The 26961-nt window shown below is 25.9% G+C and overlaps 2 protein-coding genes across 12 annotated transcripts in view; one reads left to right on the forward strand and one right to left on the reverse strand.

Annotated features, from left to right (window-relative positions):
* Nucleotides 1-5978: 5978 nt before the first annotated feature.
* Nucleotides 5979-25536, forward strand: LOC135928755 (potassium voltage-gated channel protein Shab-like). Of its 8 annotated transcripts, XM_065465211.1 has the most exons (8): nucleotides 5990-6100; nucleotides 6224-6612; nucleotides 16863-17669; nucleotides 20252-21035; nucleotides 23147-23306; nucleotides 23466-24599; nucleotides 24655-24802; nucleotides 25329-25536. In XM_065465211.1, the coding sequence occupies exons 4-7, from the start codon at nucleotides 20317-20319 to the stop codon at nucleotides 24766-24768; spliced, it is 2127 nt and encodes a 708-aa protein (XP_065321283.1). In that variant the 5' UTR covers nucleotides 5990-6100; nucleotides 6224-6612; nucleotides 16863-17669; nucleotides 20252-20316; the 3' UTR covers nucleotides 24769-24802; nucleotides 25329-25536. The 8 variants fall into 8 exon arrangements, with proteins under 8 accessions (XP_065321282.1, XP_065321288.1, XP_065321289.1 ...); XM_065465212.1 differs by lacking the exon at nucleotides 16863-17669; XM_065465214.1 differs by lacking the exon at nucleotides 6224-6612 and having other exon boundaries at nucleotides 6072-6088.
* LOC135928756 (uncharacterized) overlaps nucleotides 20882-26961 on the reverse strand; it is a 36714-nt gene continuing 30634 nt past the window's right edge. For 3 of the 4 annotated variants that reach the window (XR_010572382.1, XR_010572380.1, XR_010572379.1), the window contains exon 6: nucleotides 20882-21023. The gene's annotated coding sequence lies outside the window, so the exon portion shown is untranslated. Of the gene's footprint in view, nucleotides 21024-21572; nucleotides 21648-26961 lie in introns of those variants that run through there. The other variant, XR_010572381.1, reaches the window with a different exon arrangement.

Here is a 26961-nt window from a genome sequence, read left to right on the forward strand (position 1 = left end):
AGGGGCGAAAAATTATATAAGTTCGGTTACGTTTCAACTGCTTAAAATTTAAAAGGTTCCGTTTTAGGTTGGTTATGGTTTTAGAACAAATGTAAAGTTATTTGGGGGATTTTGATAAAATTGATTTTATCGAGAAAATATACCATATACTAGAGTTGTTACTTGTATCTACATAAAAAAATGTGGTATCGGTATCTAGATACTATTTTAAAGGTATCTATCTATTTGTTAGTTAATTTTTATATATAATTTAATTTAATTTTTATAATATTAGAAATAATAACATTTGAATTAAATTCATTAAATGTTATGTCCGAGTTTATTTTATTATAAAAACAAACCAGACAAATTTTATTTTTAATCGATGATGACAATATGTTAAATTTAAAAATTAATCGTACCTAAGAATTTTCTACGGAGAAAAGGGGGGTGTGGGAGGGGGGTAATTTTTTTTATATTGAAATAGCTTTTTTTTGGAGCATTAAAAATTTATTAAAACTAATTATCATATAAAATTTAGGGCCTATTTTTTAATAATTAGATTAGATCTCGGTGAGTAAAGCTAAGTCATTTAATCAATTTTAAGATGTCGTACTTATGATATAGGTTGAAGAAAAGGTCCTCTCGTTTGTATTTGTACTAATTGGATCATTGCCAAAATATACAGTAAATTTAATATACTTGGAAAACTAAAAAAATATATTATAAAGTATGCAATGCTTCCATTATATTTCTTGGACGATTATCTATAAAAAATGAACCTTTCATACCATTTAAATTCTGAAATTAATTGGCATTCAGTAACATTATTATCCTATAAAATATAAATTAGCTAAATATTTAATTTTTAAACATTAAAATATGATATATTCTCAGATTAGAGGAAGTTATAAGATATAGTATGTTTATATTAAATAGAGCCATTTGTTAAATTACAAATTAAAGTCAAAATTAAATCCAAAAGTGGAATATAATAGGCTATTTTATAGTAATCCTCATTTTTTATCTGTGAAAGTCGGGGCTTATAATCTCAAATCATAAAATTTGGCGTTCACCTCAATAATCACATAAATCATGATAAATTCTTTCTTAGTCAATATTATTTCTTCGTTTATAAGTTGTAATTTGTAATATAATATCGCGATTCTGATAACTTCGGCCAAATCTATTTTATTGCACAAAATCGTGTTGTACAAATAATTTATCAATACATTCCAGTCAAAAAAAATAGACAGTCTTATTAAATCTAATAATGCATTAACTTCAGGCGAATCTGTTATCAAGGGGATACCAATTAGGTTCTTCTCGATCCAAAATATGCTGTAACCGCTTGATGTCGAAGGCTTCATCTTGTTTTGCAGGCTTTTTGCAGTTTATTTTTTCCTGTAGTACGAGAAGTCTCAGAAATAATTATATTATTTCATAGACTCTATAAATTTTATTATATTCATTAGAATAGATAAATTAAATAGAATATTTATTTGGTTGATAAAACTTTTTATTCATTAATTTAAGGTTTAAAAAATGTAATAAGTGAGATAAAATATTAATACTAGTATACAAGAAATATATATTTAAATTAATTTTAACTTTTTGTTAATATTTAGAATAGAATATAACCTAAAAATAGAATACTTCACAATTCATGAGGATCTTTATATCTTTTCAAAGGGGAAAGGGGGATTTCTTCCCCACTCCCACTGGCTACGAGCCTGATCTATTAAAGTTTCCAACTGATTGTAAACAAATATCCTGTGAAAAATAATCAAATCATTTTTGTATCAAGATTTTTTTCAGAACTACTTAGGGAATATGAATACATCAAATTTTGAATAATTTTTTTTTTAAATCAACGGGATTTTACTTTATTAAAAAATTATCCCAAAATAAAATTCCACTCTATCAACAAGTGCCCTTTTGAATGACTTTTTAGTGTGTCTAAAAATGTATACTTGAACGTAGGTGCTTTAATGACAAAAATCTTGAGAAAGTTTTATTATTAAAATCTATCAATCATTACTAAATCATAGAATTATATATCAAACTTAATATCAATATGAATATTTATATTCATATGTTAAAATGTAACAATTATTGTTTACGAGTAGAAAGCCCACCAAGAATGACGGGTAAATCAAAATTATTCCTTTATTTGATGGAGGAAGAATTAAAAATAAATTTCCCCTTCTTATAATTATCATTTATACGTAAGAAGACTTGACAGATATCGATTTAACACACTCGTATTTGTAGTCATATATAAAGGGGAAAAAATATTAAAAATTTTACCAAAAAAGTATATGCATCAGTCCCAAACTGAGAAAGATGTAGAATTTTCAAACACTAGTCTGTTATATCTATATTCTGAGATAATTTCTTTAATAATAATTTTAAAAAGTATAAAATTTTCATGATAGAATAATTTAATTTGCACTACCCGGCCCGGCCCGAATTTAAAATTTTTTTTAGCCTTGCCCGTCTCGGATTTTTTTAGGGCCCGCCAAGGGTTTTATGTTTTCAATCCTGACCCAACTCAGATTTTTTTTTAAATAAAGGTTTTCAGGCATGACCCGTATTTTTTTAAAATATTATCATAGATAATGACAATTTAAAATATTTGGCGGTCCGGGTATATTTAAAAATTAAAATAAGGCCAGATACCTGTATCCGGGCAGGGCTTAGGGCCGGGCTTGCAGGTCTTTAATATATAGCTACATATTTTATTTTCAGTTTGTTGACTAAAATATACATTAATCCCATACAAGTATCAAATCTTATATAATTATATATATATTATAACTTTGTTATAGTGTATATTATAAACTCAATAAAATAAATTCCTGTTTTTATCTAAGGACTAATTCGATATAAATATCACAAAAATTTTAAAACCCGAAAAAAACGATTATAAAATTTTTTAAAACCATAACCTAGCCAGAACCAGCGGAACCTTACCTTCTTATTTTTTTCTCTCCTGAACCCTAACTTATAGAAAACGTTTGGGTTCCCTGATTTATGGGGTAAAAACATAAATATTTGTTTGAAGTTCTTTTAAAAAGCCCAATCCGGGTTTATTTTTAAAAAAGGGCCGATTAGAGATTTTAACCAAAATAATATTATGTAAGCCTCGAGATTTGGCTAATAGATGTCCAAATCTTTCATCCATCTATGAGCGAAATCTCCAAGCTGACATAATACTATTTTGGTTAGCATCTATGGGGTCATTTTTTCAAAATCAACACGAATCGGGCTTTTTAGCAACACCACTTGTTTGCCTAAAAATGCAATTTACAAGATGATTTTTCGAACTTTATAGAGTTTCTAATTAGAAATATTATTATGCTAAATTAAGCTACTTGGTAGTAAACCTAGAGTTGTAAACAAAAAAATAATTGTTAAGTAATAGTAAATTTAATTTTATATCAACTTTTTTTATTGGCTAAATTAATTTATGAGCTTTTTTCTTCCTTATATATATATTTTTTTTTCCAAGGAGTAGGTCGAGTTTAGCCAGGCATAATACTTTCGGAAAACCAATAAAAACTGAGATTTCATAATAAATATTTTATCTTGCATTTAAATCTATTTAGCGGAAATTCTTATAACAGGAACTTGATCGAAACCTATTTTCCAAAAGGAGTCTGAACCCGAACCTGGTTCATAGTTTACCGAGTTTGAGGGGTTGTTCGTAAACCAGTCTCTGTTTGGTCTGGGATTTCGAAATGTCCAACCAAGCAATTCTAAATACCTGAACCATATTTAGATTCAAATCCCCGGTCTTGAGGCTTCTCAAATTCTATATTTTTTTTACAGATTTTTCAAAAAGTAGTCGAAAATTTAAATAAACTCGTGCTCAAAAATATTTAAAGGAAAAGTAGCTAAATAATTCTATTTTTACAAAAGGCGTTGTTGTTAAATGGCTCGATTTCGCTAAAATTTATATTAAGATTTTAGCTAAAATAATTTTATGCATGCCCCGAGATTTCTTTAACAGATGACCATATCTTTCTGCTGTTTATGATCACGAAATCTCCAGGCTTACGTTATATTTTTTGGCGAAAATATTGGGATAGCCGTTTATAAAAATAGAGCCGTTTAACAACATTAATCAGTTTATTTAGAATATAATTTAAATGCTTCGCCGCATATTCGTGGAACCGTGAATGCAGGGTTATGGAGAAAATATAGTTACCACAATATTCATATTTAGTTATATTATTTTGAGGTTTGAGTTACATTAATTATTGGATTTAATTTTTTTTAAAAAAGGAGCATATAAATTACATTTTACAATTTTATACCAATCGAAAAAAATATATAATGATCTAAATGAAGAAACAAGTTAAAAAAAATTTACATTATTTTAAAATTCTTTATTATTTTTTATACTGCGAGAAAATTTTTTTTTTATAAAAAACAATTTATTCATGATCGCGTTCTATTTAATAAATACGTTTATTTACACACCAACATAAATAAAATAATAATATGAATATGACCAGAAAGATTAAAATTTTTTAAAAAAATATAAATTTGTGATAAATAATATAATTTTTATGGGGTAAGATGAGGGAAAAAAATAGATTTTAAAATTTAACAACCACTATGATTGTCTCATTGGCTCCTTATATTAGGACCTACTTGAGTGAAAAAAATGAACAAATTCTTGGTTCCCACCAACGACAAGTTGCATAGACTCAACCTGCCTAGTATGTCATTTGTTCTCAAAAACTTTAGAATGTTTAAAATTTATTTTATTCAATATTAAAAATGACAATAAGATAAATTTTGATATTTAATATTTAAATATATAATATTTATGTTAAAAAAATTAAACATTTGTTTATGTACGATAATAATAATTCCAAATTTAAAAAAGTGATGATATATAAGCGTAAAACGAGAAGAAAAGGGAAAGAAGAGTAAGTCTAGCAAAGTTCTTTGGAGAGAGGACTGTCATTAAGGCTCATATAATTCGCTCTAAGGATAATTAGCCTCTGTCTGAGGAAGACTTGAGGATCACCAGTAAGTTTGCAGATGTGAGATCCAAAATCTTAGAAGGACGCAAAGGAAGTAAAGGTTGTGGATATTACTATAAAGATATGATCTTCATTTTAAGCTGTTCCTTTTGCTCGAGTAGTTAAGCTAATGGATCTATACTAGAATGGTCCCTAACCAGAAATTGGGCCCATTACCATGGGATCTTGGTGATTCCTTCAGAAAATTTTCCATCGGATCTAAAAAGTCCTGTTGGATCAAATATTGCGGTATATGAACCGTTTTAAAGCTCGCTGGATCAAGAATTGCATTAGTTATGGCCAATTCGGCTGTTAAATATTATAAGGATTATGTAATGCTCATTATAGTAAAATGAGTTTAAAAAAATTGTGATTTCATCTAGAAAGATTTTAATGCATAGGGCAAAATATTTATTTATGATTAAGCCCAAAATATTTTTTAAAACTTCAAATTGTTTTAAAACTTTCAGAAGTTTTAAAATTTTAATGAATTATATTTTGTACTAATATTTAAAAAAGCTTATATATATTTTTTTTAAATTTCAAATGTGAATCGTATTTTTTGATAATTTTTTAAAAAAGATCTTTTGGTATTTAAAATTTGTTCAAAATATTTTCTTCTTTAAAACAAACTGAAAATAAACAAATTGACACTTATTTATAATAAAAATTATTTTCAAATATAATTTTATTGACATATTTGCCTTTTGAGGGCTGGCCAAAACCTTAGGTCAATCTTATATTTTAATAATCATTTAATTACCCATAATGAGATTACATAGTTTTTTATAAATACGTGTTAAGGAATAACAACTTTTTCTTCCTTTTGTTATATAATTACATTTTTTTTGAAAATTTAGACAGCTGAAAAAAAATATATTTATTCTTATTTTTTATTATTGAATAAAAAATCAATACTTTGTTTTTATAATAGTAGAATAATTATAATTTTTATTATAAAAATATTTAAGCGACATTTAATGCTAAAAATTAATTTTGGCCATTCATCAATTTTTCAATGGTGTGATTTTTTTTTCCTCTTATTATTATTATCACCATGATATATTCAGGTAAATAAAAATGTAAGTTATCTTTTTCAAATTATTTTGTAGAAAAAACATTTTTTTCACGATAAATAATTACGTGATTTATTAAAAATCGTATTTAGTTTGGAATAAAACAAAATTTTACTTTTTTTTTTCAAGCGACATAAAATTTAAAACGTTAATACCAAAAAATATGACGGTGACTGGACCCAAATAAAGAAATTTAAAATTCGTCCGGACTGGACAGGCGCTTTTTCTTCCGCTTTTATACGTTGTGAATTATTTTGGAATAAAAAAATGATTTTTAAATAGAAGTCTGTTTTGATTTAAAATTCACCCGCCCATCACCGGGTCATTGTTTTAAAAATACTTTTTCAACTGCCCGCACACCCGCCGAATATTTAAAATCTTTTAAACATCCGCCCATAAACTAAATACCCGCCCATTGCAGACCTCGATATTGTTTAATGGATAACTCGTTTGAAACGCGTCTCGTCCGAGATGTATTCACTTTTGGAGTTTGATCTTTCTAGACTCTACACCCTAAAGTAAAACGATAAATGTAGGAAATTGTTATAAAAACGAAAACTTTTTAAATCGTATATTCTTGTTACTTAGTTTTTATACAAATTTCTATTTATAAGCCATTCATTTCATGGCATATAGGTTATTATGTAATGGACATATAATTTAAAATAATTTATTTTGTAGTATAATAATTATACAAAGAATTAGTGCTATTACTACGGTACGGATAAATAAGCAAAATAGAATGTTGTAAATAGTTTATTTGTTATACTCTTTTGCGAAGATTCTATAAGGGGCTGGGAGGGAGGGGTATGTCCCACTTTGTATTTACATCTATATACTAAAAATATATTGTGATGCCATAATATTTGTAACCACAACAAAGATATAAAACATTAACTCAACCAAGTGAATAAAAAAAATACCTCCATTCCTCTATCCCCACCTTTTCCCCAAAAAATGTATAGAATTATGTCATCATAAATAATTTATATTTATAATATTTATTAGAGATTTACCAAATAGGCCTGAATCTAATAACTTTAAAAATATCGGGCCGGGTCGGGCTTAAATATTGAAATAATTATAGATATATTTTAAAATATTAGCAAGAAACAAGACTCCAATATTTTTTATTTGTTTGTAGAATGATCATATACTCATAAATTCTGGCCGGGTCGGATGGACAAATAATTTTTAGTTTTATTTTGGGTGAACTTTTCGGGACAAATAAAATAAATCATTCGGGATTGCGCTGGGCAGGTTAGGCTTGATACTCAGCATAGGTCACTCTACTATTTATTATAATATTACCAAAAAATAAAAAAATGAAAGGCGTGTATAACCCCAATTATTTTAAATAAAGCCTGCATAAAACCATCCAATAAAATTTATTGAGTTAGGGTAATTAGAATATTTGCTTTAAAAAAAAATTGATCTAAATACGAAATGGTTGTGACGTGACAATCAATTTGGATTCATATGAGGATCAACAATTGAATGTTATTAGGTTGATGCTAAAGGATTTGAAGAGCAGAAGTGGAAGTACTAAAGTCCTAAAATTAGCCGAGCTGGGTGGCTAGTAAAAATAAGTATAAGAATTTTAATTTAGAGACAAAAAAATATGGACATATTTATAATAAAATAAATTTAAAGTAAAAGGAATAAATCAAAACTTAATAATTTCTCTAAACTAATTTTAAGTCATAATATTATCCTTTGATTTAATTATAATTTTTGGAAATTTGTGTTTAATTATATTTTAAACAAATTTAATCAACTACTAATGACGATATTACTTATTTCATAACACTATTTTATTTTTTTCAAAAATTTGGGAGAAACCTTTGAAACCGAATTGAACTTTGTAATATTTTTTTTAAAAAGTAAACCAGCCATAACATAACCTTTATAATATTTGCACCTGAATTGTGACCTTATAATTTTTTCTCCTAAATTATAATCTTTATAATAGAAACCTGCTTAGGTGTTTTTAAGTTATTGTAGATTTTGCAAACCACTATTACATTCTTCTAAATCAACTCCCACCCATTGTATTTTCGTAACTCTTAAATCAAAACCTTTAAACTTTAAACTGGGCATAAGATGACCTTGTATAACAGAAATTTCCATTTTCTGACTAATTTTTAAGATTTTACTTAGTCATGTCTTATCCGCCAAATTTATTTAGGTTTTAATTAATAACTAAATATCTAAAATCCGAAATAGGTTAAAGATGACCTTTTTTTCTACCCTTAACCCTTGATATTCCGGATAATATAAAAAGTTAGCAAATTAAAAATTTCGTTTTTGATAAAACTATCATATTTAATCTTCATATACTAATTTTTATCGGAATTAAAACATGAGGCTACCCATAATTTGTACTGTAGGTCTTCAGTTACACTTGTTTTAACAGGGCCGAGAACCCTCCTTCAAAAAAATGGGTCCCAGGTTCCAGAAAAATAAAGACTTATAAAATTAGTTATAATAACAGAAACATCAGTCTTTGTAAAAATTTATTGTATTATATTCAATATTCATTCACCTTTATAATACAATACAACTTAAAAAATAATATTTATTTGTATTTAAAAAAATATTTTAAGCGAATTATCATGATATCCTCCAAAATATTATTAATGATAAAATAAATAATAAAAAATAATTCTTTAATCCTAGAGCCTAAATGTAAAAAAAGGGTTCCAGTTTAGGTCTGGGTTCAGCAAAATCTTGAGAATTAGGATTCGGATTCATTTGGCTATGTTATACATTTAAAATAAATTTGGTTTCATTTTTTTTATTATAAAATGCCTTCTCTCTAAAAATTTCTAAATATAATCGTTATTTAAAAAAAAAATGTTAACTTCTACTTATTTTTCATTCAGATTTTTGTTTATAGTGATATATTGCATATATTTTTAGGGGAGATGGGGGGAGGGGGGGAGGTGTATGTATATTAGAGGAATTTTTATTAGCTTAGAATGATATTGATAGATGCTGATCCATATTTAGATACTAACAATTTTTGATGTATAAGAAAATATATATTCCTAATTAACTGGAGGCAGCGCTTTCTAAACTTTCATGAATCACGATTTAGCCCCTATCTCTTAATAAAAATTACACTTCCTTACCCCCAAATAATGATTTTAAATTTTTTTTAGCCGGGGTAAAAGAAATTGACATTGGATGGACGGGCAGACTTGTTAAAAAATATTTTTACAACCTCGTGCAGGTGAATATTTTAAGGGGGGGGGGGCATACATTTTATAAAAAATATTTTTTTTTATTCATAATATTGCATATTTTATAAGTTTAAGTCTAAGAACTTTTCTAATAAACAGGGATAATCCATCCAACTTAAACCCTTGATGATGATTTATTTTAAACACACAAGAATTTTTATAGTAATAAAAAAATAATGATTTTTTTTTATTTTTACTCTAAGTTGGGTGGATAATAAATTAAAAAACCAATATATAAAGCAATACCGATATAAAGCAATACCAATAACAATACAATGTAGGAAAAATAGTGGCACAGACAAGAGGGATTTGGTGGGTTGAAACCCCATCCCTATCTATAAATAGGATTAGGTAAATTTTTTCAAAATTATTCTAAAATTCGAATCGAATACAAATAAGGTAAATATATTATTCGATAAATTTATCGTATATGTTCGATATTATTCGTAAATATTCGAAACTTTTAGTAAATATTAAAATTATTCATAAATATTTAACATGTTCCTCAAGGAATATATTATTTTTTTAACTTTATTTCTACATCTATAAATCACTTTTTAAATTTTAATAATCTAAATTATTTGAGCAAAAATCTTTGAAGATTTTTTTAAAAAAGAAAAATTTTTGACCAAATTTTACCATCAATTCTAAACATGTTTAATAAAAAAAAATTTATAAGTAAACCTTTATAATTTTCATAAATAAGAAATTTCTCAAAATCAAATTTTTTTAAAAAAAATATTCCAAAGATTCATTTTAAAAATTTTAAGATATTTTTATACTTTTATACTCTGATATCATTATTTTAGAAAATATTTTTAAAGAATTTAATTTTGGAACTGAGTCGAATATTCTACGAATCAAATCGAATAATATATTCCGAATATTCGATTCGATTCGTATTTTTTAGATATATTTAGAAGTAATTTTAAACGCGATTTAAAATCTTATATTTAAGATTTAGCTTAACGGATTGAAGCACTACTAAATCGCGCGAATTATTGATATTTATATTTTTTTCCCCAACTTTTAACAATTCTTTAATAAAATACTAAAATTTCATTAAAATGACTTGATCCCGTTTTGGCGTTATTAAAATTTCAAAACTCTACATTTTTCCTGAGCCACCATTAGGATAATTAATTTAAGAATATAATTTATAGTTAAATAATTGTAAAACAAGAATAGTCCGTTTTATTGATTTTTTGAGTAGTCGGAAAATTTATTTGATTTGTCTGTAGCTTTAAAAAAAGGATAAAACAAAGCATCGTAAGGATTCACAGCTTTCCCATCGGATAGACAAAGATTTGATTCTTCTTGGGGTTTCATGTTCATATTATAATGCCTCATAATTATTCCCCATTTCCTAAAAAAATTCCAAGTTTGTTAGCCACCCGTCTTTAATCAAATATTATATTTAATCCTAGCCAACTTTCCAAATTCATAATCCAACGATACTAGACTGGCTATAAATTGGGTAAATGAAGACCTTAATATGTATGATTAAAGCCATTAAAGCATTTTATGAAATCTGATACTGCTGTGATTTAAACATTACCTCATTGCTTTGGTGTGTAGCGAGTAGAGATACGTGACAAAAGCTATTTTTTGCAAAAATATTCAGAAAACGAATAAAATTTATAAGAATGAGTTATACAGGAATGAAATCTTCAATCAAACATATATATGCAAAAATACAGCATATAAGAATTAAGTAGACTTTATTTGAGCTTTTGAAAGCATCGATTCATCAAATAATCCGGGAATTATTTTCAGTTTACCCAAATAAACCATATATTAATTCAAAAATCTGCAACAGAAGTTTTCCACCTGCGGGTTTGAAAAATATTTCAGCCTAATTAAAAATGATGGCTTTCTTCCCCAGATTACCATTCTATTGTAAGTTTCTGTGTTTTTATCTTTTGCCAATACACTCACTCACCCAACTAGTGTTGTTTAACTGCTCGATATGAGCCGATTTTTAAAAAACGGCTCACTCAATATTTTAGCCCGGAAAATATTGTTTTAAGCCTCGAGATTTCGTTAATGGATGTTCAAACCGTTATGCCACCTATGAGAAAAATCTTAACGCTTGCATAATATTTTTCATAATAAAATATTAAGTTAGCCGATTTTAAAACAACACTAATCCCAGCTCATTTTATATATTAATATTTTTACATCTCAAAGAAATATTTATTTTTGTTTAAGTTATTAGAAAGCTTATTTATCGTTACATTCTTCAAATCATCAACATGAATTTTGAATTTAACAACCATATTTTATAATCACTCAAGCTTTCAAAATAAAGTAGTATTTGTGTAGCTCTATACATTTTTTATTCTCAAAATTTAATCTACAATATTATATAATATATACTCATCTTTGGGTTAATAAACTGTTGGCAAACATATTAATTTATCTAATATTTCATCATTCGTTCGTATATACCATAATATTTATTTGTAAATTGTGAAAATATTTTTTTTTATTACAAAAAACAAAGTATTAACACATAAATATATTTTTTTTTATCTAAAACCAACGAAAATTGTTTTCCATATCTACGAAATCAAATATTGATTTATATATTTCGAGAAAAGATTCACACTCCGATTATCATATTTGTCTTAAAATCAAAACACTTTATAATAAGAATAATATATATGGTCAACAAACTTACAATTTAGTCTTTTATTATTATTATCATTTTTATTTGAATGCAAGTCAATTTTCTTTAAAAAAGTTAAAATTCTTTTTCATCTCCATATATATAAAATATTATTTATAGTAAAGTAATAGTAGGTTTTTTTTTGTTTTAGTTAAAATTATGTAAATTTATACTGACGAATGATTTAGAAAATTATGGTAATTTATTTTAAAAAAAATAACATGGTTATAGTTATGTTGAAATTCGAATAATTTACACTTTTCGTTGAAGATGTTATGAAAAACTTTTAACACATTAAAACGATTAAAAAATGGTATTTTTTTTTAAAGCTAAATACAGTAAAACCCTTATACTTGATGGCAAAGTATATAGCGAAAAATATTCATTTGATTATTTATTTAAATTTGTTTATCGCTGTTCTTTCTATTCTTTAAGTTATTACATAAAAAAATTTAAAAATAACAGCTAAACAAATAAAGACGGTCTTTTTTTCAACCACAAATAAATAATACATATTTATAGACATATATGTACATGGGAAATATTTAAATTTTCTAAAGTTTATTTAAAATTAATAACAAATATATATGCATAAAAATGTTAATTGTAGGGCCAATTAGTTTCGAAGTCATTGTTTTGTAACTAATAGTAAGATTAATCAATAAAAAATTGTTTTTTTTATTTAAAAATTCATTTTAAATTAAAATAATATAAGAATTTTTTAAATATAAAATTCATTTTAAATTAAAATAATAGATGATTTTTTTAAATATAAAATTCATTCAAAAATAAATAATTAAAGGTTGAATGTAATAAAGTGAAGATTATAAAATAAAATTTATAATATCTAGATGGCGTTATTTTTATTAGCAATTATTTCTATTATTAATTTTAAATAATGTTTGACAATTTTTTATATAAATATAAATATTCAGTCTTATAATATTTTAATAAATGAAGAAGCGATTTAAAAAATTTGCTGATATTAAATATTGTTTGTATTATGAGTTGATAATCTAAACCTCTATTCCTTATTATAATTAACATGTATAAAGTGTAAACTAAAATAATGAATTAAACAAATACTAAATTCCCATTAAAATAAGTATGTATAAGGGTAAACTAAAATTTTTTAAGATAGCATAGATTTTCTGACTTAATAATCAGTTTATATATTTATATATAAACCTATTCTTTTACATAATAAATATATAATCAACAAAAAGTTATTAACATATTTGTGGCGGAATCTTTAACCGTTTTTATATATTATAAAATGAAATTAAAAAATAATATTTATAAAAATTATCTATTTTTTATATAGGAACAATATTATAATATGATTTATTAACTTATTATAAAAGATCATAAAAATAAAAGATAAAAAATTCTCCTAATAATTTTTTAAAAAATTATGAAAAATTCATGCCCACCCCCCCCCCCCCTTATCTTCAGGGAAAAAAATTTATTTTCATATTTACGTGATATGCGAAAAGCGCATCACCCTCTATTAGCTACAGCAGAGGTACCCTAGGTGTTTTTCTCCATCTAATGATGCTAAGGAAAAATATCGGAAGCCCTTTAGACATTTAAGGGCAAGTCGCAAATACTACCTATTACTTAGTTATGAACTGATTAGAAAGGAATGGGTCAAGATAAAAGCTCACCCTATAAAGTTAGGACATTATAAATTGCACATATTTTTTTTTGATTATTCTAATTTTTATCTGTCTTCAATCAGGATAATCAGAAATTCTGAAGGGCTAAAATTAGGGACCTAAAATCGGATGTTCTGCAAATAGAACTCTGAGTATGTCTATGAGATGAGAGAAACGGGAACAGTAATTACGTAAATTATATATTACAAATATAATGGATAATGAAATATTTATCTAGCTTTTTTTAAACTGCAGTTTGTTTCAAACTTTATTTTTCCCGTTTATTTACTAGGGTATACAGGGTTGCCATGTCTACCACATTAATAAATAGACTATCACAATTTTTTAATAAATCTTCCACACTTTACCTCTACCATTTTTTTGAAATTTTCCGAAATCTACCACAAAATCTACTACATTTTAAATTTTTGTAAATTTTTATATTAAAATATGCATTAAACCCCATGAAATAAAATTTAAAATCAAGAAATTCCCTCTTTCTATTGGATACTCTCTTTTTAAATTTGATATTTTATATATCTACCAATAAAATATCCGGAGCTTATATAAATAACGGTTATCGGCCATATAAATTCATTTACATAAATTTCAAAATGAGGAAACAATCATCATTATAAGAAATGTAGTGTTAAAAAATGTCATTATTTGAAGTATCTATAAATATTTTACTTTTATTTGTTCAATAAATTATTGACTTGGCACTTATTAGCATTTACAATTTTTGCTATATATTTTATATTTGAATAATAAATCTATGATTAATTTTTATTATATTTTTTCTTTTTCTAGGCTGGTTCTATAACTTAAAAACAGCTCTCTAAAATATTGCATTTAAACAATAGAAGGAATGCAAAATATAGCTTATTTGAGTATGTATAGTTATATATAAATAAACATAATATAAATATGTCATAAATGGAAGTGGGACCTGGCCGAATGCCGAGAAAAAGCGAGCCTTACGACCGCGAAGATCACCATATAAAATAAAAATATTTATTACAATCATAAGATCTTGGCCTGGTATCCCTAATGGTATATATTTAGATTGTAAAAAACTTTGAAAATCAAATTTTAGAAATAATGTAACTCGTTGACAGCAAGAATATAAATAATGATCTTTTAGAGAATATACTCAGGTTTAGACGTAATAATTGGCTAATTATAAAGATTTTAGCATATAATGGTATATGTGATTTAGATTATAAAAAACACTTTAAAAATCATAGAAATAATTTAAACTCGTTGACATCACAAATATATATATATAATTTTGAGAGAATATATTCTGGTTTAAACTTAATATTATAAGGATTTTAGCATATCAATAATAGAATAAAAAATAAAATTAAAAGATTTTGCGGCAGAATTTTAAGAGACATAATTTTTTGGCCAGAATGATTACGGAATAAGAACGCAAAAATGTATATATTTCGGGCCCATGGTTAGAATAGAATAATCCTGAATAAATTAAAAATATTATTTTACCATTTTTCGCGGATATTTTATTATGTAACATATTTCTTACCTTTTTCTTTTTTTTAAATCTAAAAATAATAAATTTTTCGAATAATTAAAATTTTATCCATATGATTTAATTAAAATAATTATTCTAATTTCTTCTATTAAAATTTTAGCACAAATTATAATTTTTATTTCGGATTATCTTATCATTCCATTTTCCTATTCAAAAAAAAATATTAATGTCTCATTTTCACACAATAAAAAATTATCTGTGTAAAATTTATATTTTTATTCCAACTGAATGAATTCAGAATGCTACTTTTTCCTTATTCGTTGCAACCAAGAAAGCATTAAATAATTTTTGGAAAGGATTTTTTCTCTAATGGTTTTTAGTTGTTAATAATACTTTTTTAAAACAGATTATAGAATTTTATAGAAAATTTTAATTAAAGCGAATTTTTTTTTTAGATTAAAAAATTCCTAGTCAAAGTTTTATGTAGCAATTGTGAATTTGAAAATTCAGGATTTAATTATTTTATTGCTCATAAAAAACTATAACGATATTTATTATGAATATTTCTTATAACTAGCAAAGATTATAAGGCTCGTTTTAGATTATGACAATTTCTAAAGTGTTATTGTGAATAAGTTTAAAAAACAATATGACAATTCAATCCGTGAATGAATTTTGGAGTGCCGATATCATATCCTTTATTATTTATTTCGAAATAATTGATTAATATCTCAAAGGGTAGCTGATAAAATATTTGCATCGTAGTAGAAGACTCCATATGTAAGGATCGTAAGATTCTTTTTAGATCATTGCTGACTGTCCGGCTCATTAAAAAAAATCTCTGGACTTACCCTATTCATAAATTGTTTGTTTTGTGACGAAAATAATCATTTTGGGAAATCTCGGCCCTTAAAAATATTTAGCTTATGCCGTATTTAATATATAGGTAAAGAAAATTTCAATTATAAATGATTGGAAAGGAAGTTAATAAGTAGTAATAAAACTATATTTTTTTTTAACCTTACAGGTCATAACTTTTATTGATTTTTTATTTATCTTGAGAAACCCAGTTTTATTTCAGTTCATACAAGCCCACATCTCAATAGATTCACTGCTTATTTTTTGTTCCCTTAACCATGCAATTCTAGTTATATTTTTCAAATAATATTCTTATTTTCGTTGGAATCAGCATTCATATTTATTTTATTATTAAGGATGACTTTATTATTTGTCTTTGCACTATTTGACTCTCCAACAATTTTAATCTATAGTATTGTTTATGATTCGATGTATACATACGAATTTGAGTGATTTATCACCCTGCTATTCTTAATTAGATTTTAGCAAATATCACGTCACGATAAATTAAAAATAAAATATTGTCTGAAAATTGTTTTACAATTTTTTAACATTAATGCTTTTTTAAATAAGTGTACAATAAATTATTTTTTCAATAAACAATAGACATCATTTTGTATTTTTTTTTCTTCTGTTTAGAAATAGTATTCTGAAATCAAGATATTGGTATCAAAATTTGTTTCAGTTTAAATATGTTCCCCCTTCTTCAAAATATTACTATTAACTCTCGAAAGGTTAGGTGATGAAAAAATTAGTTGGGATATAGCTGATCCCATTAAAAACTGTTATATTCAAATTTTTTATTGCATTGATGTTTTATTTCATACTTAAATCCACCAAGATTATATCCATCCCAGAACCTTTCAGTATCTTCAGATCTGTTGGGAAACGTCCAGATGGTATAAACCAAATTTCTTGGAATAGAGTTCAATTCTTAATTTAGGATTATTCCTGTATTGATCCCTTAGCCCCTACATACATTTATACAAACGTATTTGATCTCGAATAGCTATAGAATATAAATCTATATTCTGAAATATCCGAAAAGCATAATTCATGCCAATAATCTCCTCTATATTAGCTACATTTGCTGGCCGCGTTTTATCTTTCTTCAAAGAACTCAATTCACATATTCACAAAAATACCGATGAATCCAGAGAATGTTTTTACCTTGAACAAAGGCTTTCCTTTGGCACACACAAATCGAATTACATCAGCTAAGGAGCCAAATTAACCTTAATAGTCCTTTTTACATAATATTAGTTCCTTTTTTTTCAAATTTTTTTATGTATATAACTATAATATACTATCATTTTTATTTTTATATTATAACATGTTTTGATTCTAAAAATAATTAAACCGTTCAATTAATAATTTTTTAATTTATTTTAAAAGAATTGTATACACGAATGATTTTGTATCTTAAAATTAAAAACCATTTAATAAAAATTGAAATATAGTTTAGCACTAAATAGAAGGATAAAAACAATCGGGTCACAAAGTATAGAGTTCTGATACAGACCCCGCAAAATATTTCGATGGTTAACAGATAGGCAATATCGGATGAGTTTTGGTTTTAAATTTATTTCTCAACATTTAATTGCTTTTCGGAGAATAATTGTTCAAATTTCCCTACTCCAAGACAAAAGTTAAGTATAGCCTGGCTAATAGGGCATTAATGATTATTCTATGTTAAATCAAAAGAAGTTAAAAAATTCTTTGAAATACGATTGTTTAATGCTTGATTTCTCTTTTCATTCCATTAAATACATTTTCGATTTAGTCATTTCATATTTTGCTGCATTCTGGTAAAAGTATTATTTAAAAAAAAATGATTACGATATTTTTATGATCACTTATTTTATATAGTTATTTGAAATTCAATTGTACCGAGTTATATAATAATCAATAATGAAAATTTAAAACATTTTATACTTTTGTAGTTTAAAATTTATTTTATTTGATATCTTTTGGGAATAATAAGAATTATATATAATTAGCAGAAATTAAAGAATTTATTTTTATATGTCTGAATTTTCAGAAATTGGATGTGACAATTCGCTCTACTGTTTATAAATATTTAAGGATTATTTTAATATATTGCGTATTAAATGTGTTTTAATGATTATGCAATCATTAACAAATATAACTAAGATATAACTATAACAGCTATTCTTTTTGATATCTAGCAAAGCTATTTTTAGCAAGTAACTTGTAATCAGATATATTATCCTTATTTTTGGATTTAGCTAAACTACGTTTTTTTTCTAAAGAAGCTTGTAGCTTATTTAAAAAAAATTAAATTCGATGCTTGTAGTCAAGATATAAATATATGTATGTCCATCCTTTCTGCATCTAATATATGTGGTAAGTATATCTGGAATTAAAATTTATCTGGGGCCCTCCCTTGGCAATTCGGAATCTCTTTATTTATTTTTAAATGTTAAAAATCTGATTTTACCTGAAATACATTCCAGCATGAGCCGAGCATACGAATTCCGGGGAAAAAAAAATTGCAGAAAAAAATTATTTTGAAAATAAATTAAAGAAAAAAAAATAATAATGTCTGAAAAAAGGAAAAAAACCTACAAATAAAAATTTGAGCGAAAAAAATTTTAAAAGAAAAAAAAACTTTAAAAAAATTTCGGAAATAGGAAATGATAATAAATTTTCATATTAAAGGTTTAAATAAAATGGAAAAATTCCGGTTCGGCCCAATAATATTTTGAACAAGCTGCCCGACTCGGCTCAAATTTTTTAACCCGATCCGCAGGCTTGGAGATAATATTCATATCTTCCATATTGGGATTTGAATACCTTTCTCTGAGATGTTTTAGCAATTTGTCAGTGCGTTATTCAGTAGGTTTAACTCTCAAGAATAGCTTTTTTTTGAATAGAGGAGATCGGGGTTATAAGGTAGGTATTTTATTTATACGCTATTTGTTTATAATCACAGGGAAAAAGATGAAGTTTTTTGATTTTATTTTTTGAAATATTTTTAAAATATAAATTAAAACGCATTTTATTTGTAAAGTTAAATTTTAAATAAAATCGCTAATTGCTTTGACCTAATTGCTTTAACCTATTTCTAAAGAAATTCTAATTATTTATTTTAAGTCTATTTTATATTTCTTAAATTTTTTTAAATATATTTTTTAACGGTACTGACCGTTTTTAAAATAATTACATAAGCCCCAGCCAACCCCTATTTATATAATTTTTAAGCTCGGATCAAATCCCACCCAATTCGGAATGAATTGCTGAGCTCAACCGAGGTGATTAAATTTTTACCCTCAATCATAATGATGTATTGAATGTGGATATATACAATTAAAAAGATAAGAGTAATTCTTGGCCTTAAATATTATACTTAATTATAGTTGGGCAATGGCTAAATGTCGGCTATTTGGCTCAATCTACAGGAGCCTACCTAGGAAAATCCGTTAACATTAAGGCGTTTTAATTTATATTAGTTTCTTTCAAATTTGAGTTACTAATTAAGAAAAATTCCGAGGCCAAAGTGATAGTTTTCGACTAAAAACAGGGTTTAGCTTATTTTTTAATTTGCTAAAAAATTGGCCTAAACGACTAAAAATATAGTATTACCCAACTACAACCTTTTCTAGTGTTTATTTTATTTTGAAATATATACAGATTTTTATCACCGTAAAATTTTATTCCTACAATTTTTTTGATCGTTTTTTTCAGGTTTTTTTCTTACCAGCCTACCTACGCAATTTTTATATGAAAAATCTATAATAAAAATATACAATTTGATCGGTTCACAAATTGAGGAAAAATTCTTTGAAATTCACAGGATAGGGTTCTTCTATACATGATGGATAAAATTTAAAAATCAACCTTAGGAAATAATTTTAAATTGATAATCTTTATTATTTCTGAAAGACTTATCACAAATATACACTTTGTCACATTCTGGATAGCAAAGTTTTTATGTGTTAAAGAATTTTTATGTGTAACCGCTTACAAGTTTCTACTTTATCCATTTTATTTAAAAAAAAATTTAATTTTTTTATTTAGATCAAAATAAATTGGAAATGATTTTTTAAAATGGTTTTTATATTTTATAAATAATTAAATGCAAAACATAGTTTAAAAAAAATATTAAAAGATATAAACTATAAGTATATATAAATAATTTCTATCTTATAAGTTTTTATTTTTATTATAAATTTTTTTAGAAGATAATTTTTTTTTCCTTTCTTTTAGTTATTTTCAGAAAAACTCTGAATATATTTCGCATTTATATCAATGCAGTATTATAATATTCGATAATGCGCAATAAATCCATTGTCAATTCACCTAGTCACAGCAACAAAACCCATAAGAAAAAGAAAAATTTTTTAAATAAAGTTAAAGAATCAACATCGTCTCCTCTTAAAGAACTTAAAATTGTTAATGCTAATGAGGTCAACGCGGAAACGGAAGTTAAAAAAAATGGCATTACAAAAAAATTCTGCGCTGGTAAAAATAAGGTGCTATTTCGTAATACCCACGATTCATATCCTCGCAACAACATTATGGGTCATTATCCTAATTCGGCCATTCCCAACGTATTACGCAAAGGAGGGCGAAGGCATAGTTGGACCACCACTGAATCCAAGAGAATAATACACGATTTCGTCAAAAAAGACTACCTCTCATACTATGTCAAGGCATCGGATAATTTTAATCGTAGCAGAGTGATACTCAACGTAGGCGGATCGAAACACGAAGTACTTTGGAAAACGTTAGACAGGCTTCCCCATACCAGACTGGGTCGTCTTAGGCATTGCAACACCTTCGAAGAAATCCTTGAACTTTGCGACGATTTCGACAAGAAATCCAACGAATATTTTTTTGATCGACACCCCAGGAGTTTTGGTTCCATTCTCAATTTTTATCGAACCGGGAAGTTGCATTTGATAGACGAAATGTGCATTTTATCTTTCAGCGACGATCTAGACTATTGGGGTGTTGATGAGTTGTACCTGGAATCTTGCTGTCAACATAGGTATAATCATAGCAAAAAAAATTTATCAAAAGATTCTTTTATAATTTTTACAGTGGCTTCTAAAACTCCTAAATCATTGAGAATTTACCTCCTCCCCTAAATTTTCTCACATTTACCCTTCCTAACAGCATTACAATATTTTTTTAAAGATATTACCTTCATACAATTAATTAATTTTGTCTTTATTTAAGTCTACCCATTATTCTCTCGAAAATAAATATTTAAGCTAGAACATATCAAATAACTCAATTATTAGTCTATATGGTAATATAAAATTATTTTCAAGATCTATTTACGTTTGCATTAACTAACAATTATACTTAATAATGCTTTCATTATCAAAATAATCATAATCAATTAATAATACTGCTTTCAAAACTAGCTTGTAAAATTCACATAAGATTATATAGTAATGTTAATATAAATTTTTCAATAACTAAATTTTATGTGAATTTTACTCATTACATCTACCACTCCCCTCCTACCCACTCCGCTAAAGATCAAGGAATTTAATGGTAAAAATTTTTTTTTACCCCTTTGTGAATTTTATTATAGATCCTTCCCGTGGTAAAATCCATTGAAGTTGTAACTTTACAGCTTAACACATTTTCGCTTAAAAAAAAATTAAAATCAACCTTGGACATCGGTAAAATAAAGGATTTCATTTTTAAAAAATAGAAATTTAAAGATTGATGGAGATTAAGAATTGTTATCATTTATTTATAATCAAAAGGATCAAAATCTAATATTTTTTAGATATAGATCTACATAATTTTATTATTACAATATTATCGAATCTCCTTTCTAAATAAATGCCATAACATATCCCATATTTGTCACATGCTGAATTATTTTAATTCACATTATTTACAGTAGGAGATATATTTTATGTTAATAGGGGTCTGCAAAGTTTGGCCAGGGTAACGTCTGAAAATTTGGCTGGGCTGGGCAATAAATTAACGTGATGGGTCAGGCATTTTATTTACATTTAAAAACTTATTTGGTTTTTAATCTATAATAAAATATTGACAATTTCTAATATACAAATTCAAATATAAATGAATGATAAAATAATAAATGTATATAATCGGCGCATGAATTATGAATTCACTATAAAATAAATGTCTCGAAAAAAACTTTGTAAAAAAAATATATTTTTTTAAGCATCATTTAAAATTTGATATATAAATTTAAATGTATAACTATCATATGATATGTAAAATAAATATAGTTAGTAAACGATTACGAATTAGTAAAAATCATAATAACAAAAAGACAATATTGAACATAAGTAATTTGATGAGAAGAGATATGGTGTTTTTAATTTAACCCACTCCCCAATATTGTAAACTAGTTGTTTATTATGGTGTTCGACAACATAATGTTTCGGTTTAAACCTTGTATTTAAAAATTGGACCGACCAACCATACTAAAAAATTGAAACCAGGCCGGGTAAACACTAAATTCCCACCGGGTCGGACCTAAAAATTTTGCCATTTGCAGACATTTAATATGTTCGTTTTATATCTAAAATTTATTTTTATCAATTTGTGTTTACATTTACTTAACCCAATTTTTTAGTTTATTTTTTATTTTACAAGAAAATTAAATATTTCTATCATATTGTGATTGTTATTCAAAAGATAAGATTTACAAAAAAAACAATTAAGTTATTTCAATCGGGTTTCTGTAATTTACTAAAAAAAATATTTCATCGAATCGATTAATCATTATCTTTTTATACATATATATATATTTATATACTTAATGATATTGCAGCCAATCTTAATAATTATCTTGTATCTATAAACCCAAAAAAAATTTAGCAATTATATAATTATCAATATCTAAATTAATGATGATATGATGTAATTGTTTATTAAATTTTGATATCATATAATGTAATACATTTCTTGGCAAACTTCCGAATTAATGTTAAGAACAGTTATTTTTATAAAATTGAAATTAGATAATCCTGCGAGTGAATGAATGCTTAAATTCATTGGCACACTTGCTTATATTAACTATTAAATTATCTATCAATTAATAATTAAAGCCATAATCGAAGTTTTCCGGCTTGTAATAATTTTATATTTAAATCTTTCTTAAAGATACCATCAAAAAAAGGAGCACGTATTCGATGAAATACGTAAAGAATCAGAAAGTATTAAAGAACGCCAAGACGAATATTTTGGTAGTAATGTTTGTTCACCTTATCAAAAATGGACATGGGATCTCTTAGAAAAACCTGAATCTTCCAAAGCTGCCCATGTAATATTTTGATTTGAGCGATATTTATCAACGAAGGTGAAAATTAGAGAAAATTTTTTTTTTAGATTAAGTTGGGATTGAGGGGAAGGAAGGTAGCCATTATACACTGAAAATTTCAATAATCTTAAAATATCCATTTATGTATTATGTTTTTAACAGATATTAGTCATAATATCAATCGCGTTTATCGCTCTCTCAACTATCGCCTTAACATTGAATACTATTCCTAGTCTTCAACAACACGATGCTAAAGGTCACGTCAAGGACAATAACGCTTTAGCTATAGTGGAAGCAATATGCATATGTTGGTTTACGTTGGAATACGTTTTACGATTTTGGGCATCCCCCAACAAATGGAAATTTTTTAAATCTTGTCTCAATATAATCGATTTACTAGCTATCTTACCTTATTACGTTTCCCTCTTCCTGATAGAGTCTAACAAAAGTGTCGAACAGTTCCAGGATGTTAGGAGGATCGTACAGATTTTTAGAATAATGCGTATATTGCGTATCCTCAAACTCGCTAGGCATTCTACGGGACTCCAGTCCTTGGGGTTTACCCTGAAAAACAGTTACAAAGAATTAGGATTGCTCATGCTTTTCCTGGCCATAGGTATCCTAATGTTTTCTAGCTTGGCTTATTTTGCCGAAAAGGACGAGGTAGGAACCAAATTTAAGAGTATTCCTGAGACATTTTGGTGGGCCAGTATAACCATGACGACAGTAGGTTATGGAGATATTTATCCCACTACGGTGCTGGGGAAAATAGTCGGCAGTATATGTTGCATATGCGGCGTTCTGGTTATAGCCCTACCTATTCCGATCATAGTCAACAATTTTGCTGAATTTTACAAGAATCAGTTGCGCAGGGAAAAGGCTTTGAAAAGGAGGGAGGCCTTAGAGAACGCTCGTAAAACTGGTAGTATTCTATCATTCCATTCCGTGAATATGCGAGAAAATTTGGCAAAAAGTGCCGACTTGATTGATGTCATGGTCGACAGCGACCATAATCATGAACACAAAAACGATATTCGTAAAAATTCCAATATCCACAAGGCTTTGACTGACTACCCGGAAAAATATAACAAATCCGAATTAGATGTAACCATAAGTATAGAAGACAATATACAAAATCTCTCAGACTCAACTTTATTCTTGAATCAATCCAATCACTCTTCACGAAATTATGTTGATAGTAAGATGCAATATAATTTTTCTAATGACAATGGGAAACTTGATTTCGTCCCGATATTAAATAAAAATCCTACGAGGCATTTAAGTTTTATTACAAAAGTAAGAATATAAGCTGTAGAAACAAACTAAATTTAAAAATAAAATTTTATATTAGAAGTATTTGGAAAAGCCTAAACAAAATCATGCCCTTCCATATAGAAATACCCTTTCGTCACCGTGCGAATTAATCCCATTGCATATGAATGATGATTTCAACTTTAATATATAGATGTAAACTGTGATAAATGTAAAAAAATTTGAAGGTAATTTTTTAAATTTAATGCTTTGTTAAATACATTTGATAAGTCAAAAAATATAATGTTTTTGCTTTATACACTTATTAATTTAAGGTTATTTCGTGACATAAGTGTTAACATTGAATGAGATTTTGATAAAATTAAATGTTCTTATGCTGTTTTTTAAATGAATTTTCAAGTTATTAAAATACTAGGGTTTTTTAAAAGTATTTTATGATTTTACTGCAAAAATGAATCAGATTCTTTTAGTGTTGTTAAACTGCTCGATTTAACCAATTTTAAATTAAGATTTATGCCAAAACAATATTATACAAGTCTCGAAATTTCATTAATGATGTTACAACCTTTTGGTCATCTATGAGCAAATTCTCCAGGGTTTCATAATATTTTTTGAAACATTAGGTTCGCTATTTTTGAAAATTAAGCTTTAAAAACACTAAATTCCTAATTTCATCATTTTATTAATATAAGATAAAAAAAATTATTTTATACGTCAATTTTTATATTCTATTTATTATCAATATTGTACTAGAAGTGATGTTACACTCCAATATCCCAACACTTAACGAGCAACGGAAGCTATATTAATTCATCCTTTATTAATATTGGTCTAAATTGCAAGAATCTGTGATGTTGATATCATTATGTTTAAAAACAAATATACTTCTAATCATTACCTATATTAAATTATTAAATTAAATCAATTTTACATATTTGGCTAGTGCAATAATATAATATGTATTTAATATATTGTACACTATTATTATATTTATAAGTATTGGTAAATGCTCAAAAAAATTGTAATATATAAATATTTCATTAATATTATTTCATTTAAAAAAAAAATTTCAAATTCTACATTTTATAACGTGTAAAATCAATAGATTTGGTCAGGAATTGATATCATTTTATAATTATGGTATGCCATTGCATGGCCTTCGAATATTATTTTCAAATATAAACTCGTATTCTACTCATTTTCATAAGAACTTAAGTGAAAAAAAAATATTTCTAAAAAAAAGTTAAAAACCGAAGATAACCAAGATAATTTTATTTGCCATAATTCAAATTATATTAATTTTAAAATTTAATATGCTTCGAGCATTCTTAATATATTTTAAATAAATAAATTATTAGAAATTTTAAAATTAACATAAGCCTTCTATTTGATAATTATCAATAATTTTATACTGGCAAAAGTATGCAATTTTTTATAAAATTAATAAAGGTTTAACATCTAACATTATTATGCAAAACTATGTATTCTTCAAAGATTGTATTATCCTAAGCTGGCTAAAGTTTCGTAAGGGTTTGTGATTTAGATGGATTTTCTCCTGTAAATTTTATTGTGGGTGAGGGGTAGCAATAGGCTTACATTTTGCTGCCCTAAACCAGTCATTTTTTTTTGAAATTATTAGCTTATACTATTAAAAAATGTGTGAGATATTGTATTTTTTTGGAGGGGGCGTGGAGTGAAATATATTTAACATCACATGAGATTTTCAAATTTTAAAATTTCCTACACTAAATATTTTAAATTAAGAGTTCTCCTAATACGATATAATAATTTTATAAAAATTCTCTTTTTCAACGTATAACATGCTTTGAAAAATACAATTACATCAAACTAAGTCAATCTGCTTAATTAAATATAAAGGTCTTAACAACTACCTATAGTGGCTTCCAAAAAGATCCATTTTCGCCATTAACCTATAAGTTTTTTAAAAATCTTGGCACCAAAATTCAGCATTTTACAAACGAAAGCAAAGCCTGTTATGCGTTAAAAAATTCAAATGGAAATTTTTAGATATAATTATGGTTCCTTTTTGGGAACACAATTACGAAATTATACTTTTACGTTTTAAATATTATGATAAAAATTTTTAATAAATAATTATTATATATAAAATATAATAAGAATATACTACATATTAGTTAATTTTACAATCAAGGCATTTCCCCATATCCTTCTGTTTATTTAATTGCTCTAGTTTTCTTTTACGTAGTTGCGATATATCGAAATTGAATATATATTTGCTTATTTATATGTCTTTCCAAACGTCAAGATTGGTTTTCCCTCTATTTTAATTATCTAGACACCGGTTTAGAGATTCATTTTTTTCCCTCTCTCGAACATAGGAATTCGGTTTTCATGTATTTTAAAA

The sequence above is a fragment of the Gordionus sp. m RMFG-2023 genome, chromosome 4 (genome assembly GCF_954871325.1).
Source record: "Gordionus sp. m RMFG-2023 chromosome 4, tfGorSpeb1-WG-v2, whole genome shotgun sequence".
Taxonomy (NCBI): Eukaryota; Metazoa; Nematomorpha; class Gordioida; order Chordodea; family Parachordodidae; genus Gordionus; species Gordionus sp. m RMFG-2023.